This window comes from Polyergus mexicanus, unplaced genomic scaffold, assembly GCF_030449975.1.
Source record: "Polyergus mexicanus isolate NDT 795.1 unplaced genomic scaffold, iyPolMexi1.0 SCAF_18, whole genome shotgun sequence".
Lineage (NCBI taxonomy): Eukaryota > Metazoa > Arthropoda > Insecta > Hymenoptera > Formicidae > Polyergus > Polyergus mexicanus.
This window is the reverse complement of record NW_027223338.1, coordinates 1,920,702-1,933,122: the sequence shown is the minus strand read 5'-3', so window position 1 is coordinate 1,933,122 and position 12,421 is coordinate 1,920,702. Positions and strand designations below refer to the sequence as shown.

Here is a 12,421-nt window from a genome sequence, read left to right as displayed (position 1 = left end):
AAAGTTATAGGGGTATGATGGCCAAAAGTTTAATAATTTACGAGATATTTTATACTTTATTTTATTACTTCACTTCGACATAATTTTACATAAACTATGAAATATCTCATAAAATTATTTATTCTGCAATAATGTTACCTTAATATTTTAAGCTCAAGAAATGAGGGACATCAATTGGTAAAGAAAATAAAACAAGATTGACATTGAAATCTCCGAAGCGTCTCCACCCAAGATCAAACTAATGGCACTATCTTATGACCCCCTTAGAACCGAATAACTTTTGTCCGAAACATTTCTTTCTATTTTGCTTTATTTTTTAGATATTTAGGTGTCTCAAATGCCCCACCCTGTATATATATATAAATTTTATTAGTATTATATAATATATATTATATGCGTCAAAATATTCATCGAAAAAGAAATTCATGATTGTAACAATTTTATTTTATCCGTAAATCTGAGATGTATTATATTTCAAGTGACAGAGAGAGAATTTTCCCGCGAATAATAATGATAATTCGACATAATGGGAAAGCACAGTCGATCTAATAATGTCGCGAAATGACAGGGATGCGTAGATTACGACACCTACCCACTTGTCGTTTCGCTAAACACGAATCCAGAAAATTATAGGAATCATGTGATGCGGCGCATCTCCTCTCCGAGAGCCGGCTCGCGCCAAATTATTCTCGATTGCACACTCGTGCTACGTTTTATAACCGTCAATTAAACACAATGACAGCGGACAATTGTTGTTTGTGACCGATATCTTCCCCTAATTCCGTGTGAAGGCGCAAAGTTTAACGGCCGCTTCCCCCTATGACGCGCATTGTTATTTATCGTGTATGCAATTTCAATCAAATCTTCTCGTCCGTTATTACTATTGATTAATTAAAAGAGTCAATCCTATTATATACTCAAAAAACATTCCATTCTTTTTCGAGACTGAACGATTACGTAAAACGTTATTTAAAATTTATATAGGAAAAAAAGATCTTCTTCCTCTTATAAACGCGTCTTCCGTCTTCGTGAAAAAGCGATTCAGCTTGATAGCCGTGATTCGTTTTAGAGCGATCAGAGGAATCGAAAAGTGCAATGCGCGTGAGTAGATAGGTATTCCAATCTCATGTATTACTCGCAGCTGCGGTGGTTGTAACGATTCCGTGGCAATTGAACCGAGACGAAATGCTATGCCGACCACGGCGGCTAACCGCAGTCGTTATTTTCGATATAGGCTCGAAGGATGGATGCTGTCAGTAAGAAAGATTCTGTGGAAAATCATGGTTGATGTGCGCGCGAACCCCATGAGATCTCGTCCCATGAAATTGGATTAGCTTCACGGCGTCTGACTTTTCGTTGTTTTTGCACGACCGTCCTCGTATTCCCCGTATTCCTTTTCGTCCTTCTCGTCGCGGCAATTTTTAACTCGGAAAGGAAACACCGAGGTAATCACGTTCCAGAGTCGATCGAAACGAGATCGCAGAGATTGATCGCTCGATGATTGCGAAAAACTCGATTTCGGCCCTTTTTAAGATAACGTTCGAAGCGTTAAGCATTTCTCGTTTTTGTACCTTTTTTATTTCCATGGATCATTTCCATGAACGTTTGTTAAAGTTAATTAAATTTATGCACTTTTCTCCACTCTCTCTCTCTATGTTTCGATCTATTTGAATATACGAGATGTTCCACTTCTATCGCGTCATATATTTATGATAGATATTATAAAATCAATATGGAATCGATTCTTTTCAATGAAAACGTTCAAACAAGCATTATTTACAACGATTTTCTTCAATGTTACACATCTCTATATCAAAACATGAAAATATTCTGTTAAAATTAACTGTAGAATTATAATGAGATTTAATTGGCGCGCAAGGAATTTATCATTATAATATGAAAGAGTGAGATATGCGAAATATATAAGCATTCGAAAGTATATAATTTACAGCAATTTTTTTTTCTATCCGCAAACGGGTTAATGCCAAGCAAAAATCTGGCGAGTTCTTAGCCGCAATATTTTTCAGAAATAGCGATCGCTGTAAACGATAGGCATGGCGTAGCACGAGGAACGCAGGTATTTAATGCCAAGTCTCACTGGGCTGTCCGCATTCTCAGGTGACAAGCCCCTATATAGCTCTCACCGTAAGCGCGCGTTCTCCGGTGCGACGTTTCTGCGCCACCGTGGAAACCGATAGTGTGGTCCCAGTACGTATATGTCCATGTATAGTAGATATCGAGGTGTATTCAACAAATAAGGCACTTGTTAGACGCTCCGAGGCTAGCGACTCGCAATGGACATCCATATGGGACAAGTTTTGCGCGCAGTCCTTTTTTGGCAGCGCAATACTTGTCTGATAATAAGGCTGCACCAAAGTCATCGTTTTTGCAAATATATTGTCATATTCGATGAGCATACTCGAACGAATGCAATTAATGTCGATTCTTCTCAAATTTGTGAAGCAATCTAAAAACTGTCATAACTTCAATATTTAATATTTTGACAATTCAATAATATTATAAAATATAATAATATAATATTAAAATATAAATATCGATAAACGGTTGATATACATAAATATATGTACAATGTATCTATCAACCTTTTATTTATTAGCTAAAAACTATTCGTACTCTGATATTTTAAATAAAGTATTGATCTCACATTCAAATTACGTAAAGTTGTGAAGTATGCCCTTTTTCTTTAACTCGGTCATCAATAATTTTATAAGGAATAAAATGGCATTGACACGTGCGCCTGTCGGATGCAGCCACGTATGCACACATCTGGGATATATGCTTGTTTTGTATCCATGTGTAATTATTCCTACTCCTGCGTGTATTCGCATGTATTACGTTAAACTTTATCGCGCTTAATAATTTTTTCTAGGATAGTGATGTTTAATTGAATTAGAATTGTAAAAAAGTTCATATACATAAATTTTAAAAAATATGATAGTATCTTGAAAGTTACGCTTAATTTTATATAAGCGATAACGACGGCATTTAGCGAAGATAATTCTACAATCACAAAGTAGTAATTAAATATCTTAAATTCAATCAAACCTGAGCACAAATGAATATATATTATATACAGAAAATTATAGTTTCTCTCTGCACCTGATATTTCATTACATATATAAAATAATGCGTGCACACACATTCATATACAAGCGCGTATACATCTGCGATTAAACTTCTTTTTATACTTGCACGATGTTTAATTATTATAAATAAGATTTCACTATATGAATGTATAGTTCACAAATATGATGTTTCGGTATAATAAGTGGGTCTTGTTATACATAATAATATGAACAGTAATTTAAATTTTTTTTAGATTTATTATTTATTATATTTAATAAAAAGCGCGGAATTTCACTTCTCTGCTTTCTTCGTTTTTGCTGAAGCCTGTTGTGCTTTCATAACTTTATAGACAATCTTTTGTTCTTCGATCAAGAATGCACGTACAATTCTGAAAATTGCATCTTATTGTTAGTAATCTCTAAAGAGAATGAAATTTAATATAAAAATATATAAAATTAATTTGTTTCGTAATTAATAAATGATAATTTTTTTTTAGAAACATTAAATTAATATCTTTAGGCACAGATTATTCAAAGTTTAATTATTTTCAATAAACGTAACCTGCATACCTTTCTTTTACACATTTGTGACAAAGAACACCTCCGTACACACGTTTGACAGTCTTCTTACGTCTGCACATACGCGAACGTTCCATTGGCCTAGCGGGTTGAATACCCCTGAGTTTATCCTTACATTGTCCACATCTCGGAATCTTCTTAGGTTTCTTAAGATATTGGTATACTAACTTGCCACCTGGCGTACGTACACTATTCAACAACATTTCACGAATCAATTAATCTCAAAGTATTAATATTCAAATAGATCTTGTACAGGAAATTTATTCAGGATGAAAGTTTTAGATAATTTCAAGAGTGTAGGCTGACTATTCACCATAATGATAATCAAAAGAATATTCAATATTGATAAAAATAACTTTATTCATGTTTAATAATTATTTTCACTTGTATGTGAAACTTGTGCAACTTGAAACAAGACCAAAATATAACCTCCAAATTCTCAACAACGTTTCGCGATTAATATAAATCACTAAAATAAAAATTTATTGCGGATAAAAACTAATGAGAAAAAATATCTTGTCTAAAATTAATATTATTTGTAATAGCATACTTACACACGCCTCCTGTTGCTTTTTGTGTTGTACGACAAACGTCGTCGATAGGTTAGTCGCTGTACCATCTTGCTTCTGCAAGATAAAAGTTATTTGTTAATGTAAGGAATCAATCTATAATCTATCGCGACGCCTCATAACTTATCGTAGATTTTCATCGAGATTATATTATATTAATGCATTTTACGATTGACACGTACAGCGTGGATTTTATAAAATCTTAGAAAAATGTCACGAACCTTCTTCGGAATCAAACGGAAAAGGAAACGAGCACGCCAAAAAGAAATGTTTCCACGCATGCGTACTCAAGATCGGTGATGTTTGTTACCAGTCGTAGATAATCAAATGAGAGGTTCGAATCTTCGCTAAGTAAAGTTCGAATCTCGACGAAAGGTTTCAATCTCGACTTTTTCGCCACCGTTTTTCGAAACATCAATTGGATCCGTTTTAGAGCCAGCGAAATTACATGAACGGATTCACTTTTCGGTAAAACGGCCGATTGGTGCATATTCGCGTTAAATATATATATAATTGTGAATAAAAAATTCGGAGAAATATTAATGTTTTATTAGCTGCGTAGATGTATTTTTTGTAAAATATTTTGTAGCCTTCTATCATAATTCTATCAATATTTAAAAACAATGTTTGATAAAAATTTTCGACAAAATTGAAATTTGTAAATTACAATTTATAAAGATAAGTGTATTAAAAAGTAAAGATATTAACATAAAAAATTAGAATCATTAAATAAGTTTAATATAAAAGAACGCTTGCTATATAGAGACTAATTTAGAGTTTTTAATTACTAACATGGATTATTACATTTAATATTGATTGTTAAATAATTTTACAATCTAATAGCTTATTTTAGCATTACAAAAAACAAACACATAACGAGAAAGTAACGAATCGTTAACTTTTCAAGTAACGGTAACGGTAACGCGTTACTTTTTAAAATCAGTAACGGTAACGGGTTACTTTTTACAAAAAATAACGGTAACGGTTACTTTTGTAGAGTAACTTATACATAAAATGTATAAAACAATTTTTATACATAAAAATACTTCAATAATAATTTATTGTCGCTGTCCGTACTATATATTAGAATGACAAAACATTACGCATAACTAATAAAACATTAATAAATTTATATTTCGCATTTCATTCAATTTTGATTTACAATTATGAATTTAGTACGGACACGCACCAAACCGGTCATTTTACCGAAAGTGAATCTGATCATGTAGTTCTGCCGGTTCTAAAATGGACTTAGTTGGCGATTCTGCGTTAGCTAGAAAAGCGTCTTATTAAAAATGACAGCGTGATCCCTCTCAGGCTTTTCTCTGCCTATGATATAAATAAAGTAAAAATATAATTTGTCGATTTCAAATTTTAATTCAAACGCCTCGCATTTCTTGAGTTATACTTTCTTTAGAGAGTTTCGTTTATATTTTTATTAGATTATATATATACATATATTTTTGTCAAATGTGGATTGTCATCGAGAGCCTATATATGCATCATTGAAACGCAAGACTTGCAAAGTTCAATAAATAAGCTATGTGAAAGCATTATTAATTTTGCTGTAATTGACTTGGAACAACAAAAGCAATGGGTAAGCTTTTATGATAATTTTTCTGTAAAATTTTATATATTTTATTCAATTATTAATAATAATAATTAATATATAAGATGTTTTATTGGTATAATAAGGCGATGATGGGTAAAAATAAATCTGTTCCGTTTTTTTTTTTTTTTTTACATCGTATAAGGTATATTATTTATTATATCTTATGTACATTCAACATCGTCTTGACAACACCATAGGAAAAATGTTTTAGACATGTTCCAAAATTTGTCGACAGTAACTCTTTGCTTGCTTTTTTTTCTTGCATTTTCCTTTATACAATGAATCGAAGACACACGGAGGCGATTCGCTTAACCAATTTTATTGAAAACTCAGCTCGGCGAGTGTATATAAATTATTGTATGTGTGTATGATAGAGTGCGATGCGTGTATGACTGTGTGCGTGTGAGTGTGGATATGGTATGTACGCATGTTTCTGTGAATTCTGTTTAATATATGGGACGGTACCTGTTTTTAATATGCTTTTCTTTTTTCGCAGATTTTATCGTTTTCGTTTTTTTCGAAGCAGGTACTTTGACAGAGTTCGCTGTAAATAGACTTGTAGAAAATAAGGATAAAAAACAATGCGCTCGCGTAAATCATTTAATTAACGCTTAACTAAATATAATATAATATAATAGCTGCATATACACAAATTCGATACAACGATCGTATTTATCACTGTAGATGTAGCTTCGTTTCTTCTTTTTTACACGACAGAGTTTTCTCGAAAATTCCCAAAATAGGGAAAGAACGCGTCACTCTGCCCCATCCATCTCTCGTCGCTAAATAATAATAGATAATTTACGATATAATTAAAACGTTTTGCAATTTAGTCAGATCTCTAAACAATAAATAAGTTTCTTTTCTTTTAATAAATAGTAATATAATTAAAATTGATTAAAGAATTAAACAAAACGCGAGAGGCGATTTGACGATTTTTCCTGTTATCTTGTTCTCGCTTTCTCTTTATCAGAAGATCGAAAAAAAAAAAATGTATAAAAGAGCGGATAAAAATTCACCGCAACAAGGTGCATATTGAAGTAATTTTGATTTCCCAAGCTTTTTTCTGCCGCTCTTTTCTATTCGATCTCGTCTCACACACTCTTTTTTAATAAAGCTTTACGTGTATACGAGATAACCATAATATATACCAAAATATACGTGACATGTGAAGTACGATCGAAAGCTTTGAAAGTGTAACGCGTATATTTTTATGTAAAAAAATTTAATCTATATATGGTAATCGTGGGAGGGACCTAAGATTTTGGAGGGAAAGTCGACAGAATATAAAAAAAATCGGAGTAGTTGTACACGAGATACTTTCGCTATCGATTGATACATTCTCAGTTTCGCGTATTTTTTTCTCTCGCGCCTACACGTGGCCGTGTGTGTATATGTGTGTGATATTGATAGAGCTCTATGAAATCTAAATATCGATTTGTCGAAATTAACAATATCCTCAAAACTTCAGGTCGCACTCGCAGATTCATCGCTAAAACACAGATAGTTACAGCTTGAAAATTTTTAAGAATCTCGTTCTCTCGTCCGTGGAGTTCCGACCAAACTTTATTACAATTCATCGCGGCACGAATTCGACTTGCGTATAACTTTTTGTCTTCTTCCTCCTTTTCGGTCGGGACTCCGCGCGATCCCATCTTACGTTTTATCGTACTTTTTTCGTTTAATCTTTAATACGAACATTTAGGAAGATAGCGCTATAATTAATATCATCTGAAATTTGTTAACATTCTCTATATAAAAATCTGCATTTGCGTGTATTCACTTATTGCTTCTTAATCGTCGCCATTTTCAGTAGCTTACTCTTTCTCTCTCGCTTTTTTTTTTCCTAAGGGAGATTTTGCTCTCGTCGCACGCGCTTCCGTTTTTCATTTCGGTCTTTTCCTTTTTCGCAAAACGAACGCGGAAGGTGGCACGGCGAACCGAAAGACACTAGGACGTATCTCGGTATTTTTTTTTTAAATGCTACGAGTATGATCTCGAGCAACATTTTATGTACGAGGGAACGATCGAAACATCGTTGGATCGTGCTTCGAGACAGAAGCGAAATCAGACGATTTTAATCGGACCGTTCGGCGCGCTTCGCAGGCGCGACTTTCGTCTCTTTGTGATTAAAGATAGGGAGGGCAATATGGATAGAGAATTGGCGCTGGCGAAGCGCTACGTCGTTCGCTTTGTCGTTGTCCATTTTGTATCCTTGATTGAGCGCGAGATCTCGCCTGTTGAAGCGCGTCTTCCGCTTTTATTCATCGTCGTTTCGACATCGTCGACTATATATTACTAAACACGTTAAATCGATAAATTAAAGAATAAAAAGAATTTCTCCGTGGCTTATCCGTTTCACTTGGAAGCCGTTTTAATCTCACGCGCGATATTTCTGTGTGTGTATATATATTTCTCTCTGCCCTGTTGGTCTCTTTAAGAACAAATAGCCGGTAACATATGTATCCCGGGTACGTATCGTGGCCCGAGAAGCAGTCTTTACGATTAGCAAATACGGATGTAACGAGATACGATGAAGCAAGCTTCTGATTCTCTCTCTTTTTTTCTTTTATTTTCTAAGAAAAAGAAAAAGAAATTCCCATTATGCAAATACATGTATATTGGAATGGACGTTGCTTTGCACGAGGAAACTCCTCAATCGGGCTATGAAAATGAAGAAATAAAATCGTTCGATGAAAATCATCGATGATGCCTTTATTGTGCGCATCGTCTCTCGCGTATACGTATTTTGTCGCATGTCTCATACCGTTTACGCGTTTACGTTCTTTTTTTTACATTCTTCTCTTCTTTTCTTTAGTTTTTCTCTTTCGTCATTCGTTAGAATCCGCTAGGGAAGAATGATGAGAAACGGAGTCACGTCGACTCAAGATCTCGGAGCAACGATAAGTTCGTGTACGCAAGTCCTTTTCTGCTTTGCTCGCTTTGCATTCCGTATAATGTTGATATGTTGACGCATTGCTTGCTATAGTGGGACGCGTTCAAAACTGTTCTTTCATTTTCTCACGTATCGTGCTCTTTGTCTTCTGGAGCGACAGACATCCCTTGCAGTGTCATTAGGCGATTTCTCTTATCGATAGAGAGTATTTCTTCGTTCGTTCTTTCTGGTCGACACGTCTCGCGTATTTATAGTACAATAGATATCTTTATACGTATATAGAATAATTTCTCGTGATCGCACGCTCGTGTACATACGAATATAGCGCGAAGAGTTGTAGATTCTCTCAATTTCATGCACACAACTTACACAAGTTCACTCGCATCCTCTCGTTTACATCATGTCTCGCGCTAAAATAACTCTTGCACACTCGCGTTGGCACATGTTCGTCTTGTTCCTTTCGTCGTTCTTCTTATAATCGAAAGATATATCCCCATATAGGCCGCGTAATACGACATTCTTATATAGGTAACGCGAAGATAAAAAACCGCGTAATTTATCATCCCTCGTAAAGTTACAGTTAATAGACATCTCGCAAACACTCACTCTCATTCGCAATTCGTCCTTGTTCTGTCAATTGTGTGCATTGTCGAGGCGACGTACGATAGTGTAACGTATTCGCTACATTCGCTACACGAAATAATGAATCTCGGAAATTCTATTGCGGTCCGTTTTTGGTACAGTTCATGATACGATTCTCTACTTTTCTAAATCATCGCGTTGTTTCTCTTTATCAGACGCACATTATTATATCGATTGTTACGTAAAGAGAGGCATAACTTTAATGTACTTAGAAAAAGCGAGGCCCAGGAACAGACGTGTTCGAACGATATTTAGGCCGACATGTAGTTCGCCGTTCAATGCTTTATATTGCAAATATATATAATACGTAGTAAAAGGAGCTGCTATTCGATACAAAATGTCATAAAACGCAAGAGCGACGAATAAAAAATGCAGCTGTTAATCTCAGCGGATCTTCGAAGAAAAATATACAGCATATACAATTAAATGGTTTACACAGAGATTTTAAAGTAAAACAAAAGGCTGTTCACATTAGTGATGAAAGATTTAACATGAATTTCACGACGGTGATTACAGAGATGAGTCGCGCATCTCCGTTGTCAGTCTCATCTTACGTATGTCGATCACAAAAACAAAGATCTAGGAAACGAAAGACAAAATCGATGCTCGTTATTCGTACAAGAAAATATGTTACATTGATCCCGCCAAATGTATTTTAGAGCGATTTTTTACGACGTCCTGATCGATCTGAACATAAAAATGACATTATTCGTTATCATAAGTGTGATTCTTTTCACATTTATAGATATTACTTACGCGAAAGTTTCGTAGTAGGTGTACCTACGAGTTTGATAAGTCGTTGTATGTGATTTAAATGCGAGATAACGAATGTATGGTCCTCGTACTCTCTCGTTTCCTCCTGGCTTTGTCGAGGGGAGTTCTAAATGAATCTTTTCGATTCTTATTAACAAGTGGAATGTCTGCAGTACGAGTGTTTGGAATTTCTCGACGAGACGGCGTTTGCGTTGTTTCGAAGGTGTCATTCAGGAAGATTCACCTCAGTCAACCACTGAACTATTTTTACCGGATCTACTTGTGCGCGAAGAGATATTCTCTCGAGGACATTCTCACTCTGACTAGGTAATCACGAGTCCTAGATGATACACGGTTCGTCGTCTCCCGCGGTTCGTCTCACGGGACACCTCGGAGAAGAATGGAAATTCGTGAGATCCATGGGATAGTAAAGTTTTATGCCGATTGACCGATTCTTGCGTACGATCCCTTTAAAGGATTTGAGTAACCCTAATATATGGCCTATTACACGAGGAAACCTTGCGAGGTGGCCGACATTTGCGCCCGTAACGCCGTCACGCTGTTCATAATTTTCTTCTGGTGTCCCACGAGCGTTATGCCAAGAGCCGTGAGCTCCTGGACGGTGACACGCGCCGCAGCCTCCAGCGTCGTCACGCCTGCCTGCTCGAAGCTCTCCGCGTATCGTGACATCTTGATGGAAGCCAGCCATTCGCTGACAGAAGTCAATTGCGTTAGATCCACTGCGTCCGGCGCCAGTGGATTGGTGCCCCTGTCGACAACAACAAGTTAAGAAATGCTTCTTTTTATGAATAAGAAAAATAAATATGAAATGGGGAGATCGTGGGGGATTTGCAAGATTTCAAGCTTGTTTAAATCGTATCCTCTTGCTATGGAAATACATTCACATTCGCACAATTCATATGCATATTTTGTGGATATATTTGTTCATTTGCTATTGACTACATTACAAGTTGATGATAGAAGCTAAGAATGTGAAATAACGAAGATCATTATTGTTCGTCGTCTATAAATATGTATGTTCTATGTTTTTTATCATCATTGATGTATCTTCGCTATTTCGAGGGATATCGAAATACAATATACTATCCATAAACGCGATCTCGTTCTTTTATCGACAATAAACTCCTAAGCAGATCAGAAACAATTGTATCTTACTTCTATATAAATCATATTGTCAATATGTATTAACTTTTATCCGTTGTAAAACGAGACCGAATTGCTTTCTAGTTTTATACATGGGGGAAGATATGTACAATTGTTCGATATATACATATTCTAAGAGACATTTTATATATACGAGATTATTGTTGTCATAATTATTGGGAGAAAAAAAAAATAAATTAATCGAAACACTCGCAACGAGTCTACAGATTTTAAAATATCTATGAGAAACAATTATAAAATAATTATTCAGTTGGTGTAAAGTTTATTTCACAAGTTTATGGGGACATAGAGCAGGGGAACATAAAACGAGGATCTTAACTTAACTAAAAAACTATTTAAATATGTACACTTGACTCGATAAGTCGTTCCTTACGTATATTATATCGATCTGATATAAATTATAAATTATACGAGTTACTTTAAAAAAAATAAAATAAAATAAAATAAACATAATCAGTGTTATTGCGTATATGATTAATTCGTAGGATTTTGTGTATTCTCTTATCAGAGATATTACGTACACGCTAGAATACATTAATACGGATGCAAGCGTACAATTTCTTTTTGCTTCGATAATAGAAATTATAATAATAAATGAAAATAAAAATTAAATAATAATAAGTATCGTGATATAATAAAAATAATATTAATAGAGTAACAATTTGTGTGTATCAGTATAATACAAATAATAATAATACACAAATATTGTGATAAAATTAACATAAATAATAATCATAATAATAATAGTGTTAATACAATAACGACGCGATGACAATAATAAGGGCGGTAATAATGCTAATTATTAATATCGTCAGTAACGTCGTCGTTGATGAACGAGAATGTGCCATATGTAACGCGTTAGTGGTGCATAGTTTACAATTAAGGTGTATATACATGTGAATGGATTACGGTGCGTATGAAAGCAAGCAGTGCAACGCAAACTAAGGTTACTAAGCGCAAGGAATCTGCTATCTACGTGAAAGACGGAAATATTTAATTATCACGTCAAAGAAGCAGAGCAGAACGTGAAAGCACAGTCAATGCAATCGAATCGTCGAAATGTTAAAGGGCGAAGGAGCTTTGTGTTATTTAGGGCGTT

General features: G+C 34.7%; 2 protein-coding genes across 4 annotated transcripts in view; both read right to left on the bottom strand.

Moving 5' to 3' along the window:
- Positions 1-3,330: 3,330 nt before the first annotated feature.
- On the bottom strand, positions 3,331-4,506 carry LOC138941113 (large ribosomal subunit protein eL34). Of its 2 annotated transcripts, none has more exons than XM_070310477.1 (4): positions 4,456-4,506; positions 4,220-4,291; positions 3,657-3,854; positions 3,331-3,475 (listed from the first exon to the last, which is right to left on the bottom strand). In XM_070310477.1, exons 2-4 carry the CDS (start codon positions 4,282-4,284, stop codon positions 3,379-3,381), a joined length of 360 nt encoding a protein of 119 aa, XP_070166578.1. In that variant the 5' UTR covers positions 4,285-4,291; positions 4,456-4,506; the 3' UTR covers positions 3,331-3,378. The 2 variants fall into 2 exon arrangements, with proteins under 2 accessions (XP_070166578.1, XP_070166577.1); XM_070310476.1 differs by having other exon boundaries at positions 4,417-4,488.
- Positions 4,507-8,125: 3,619 nt separating this feature from the next.
- Eph (Eph receptor tyrosine kinase) overlaps positions 8,126-12,421 on the bottom strand; it is a 110,585-nt gene continuing 106,289 nt past the window's right edge. For both annotated transcript variants that reach the window (XM_070311046.1, XM_070311054.1), the window contains one exon: positions 8,126-10,906. In XM_070311046.1, the coding sequence (XP_070167147.1) occupies positions 10,642-10,906 (265 nt within the window). In that variant the 3' untranslated portion in view covers positions 8,126-10,641. The remainder of the gene's footprint in view (positions 10,907-12,421) is intronic.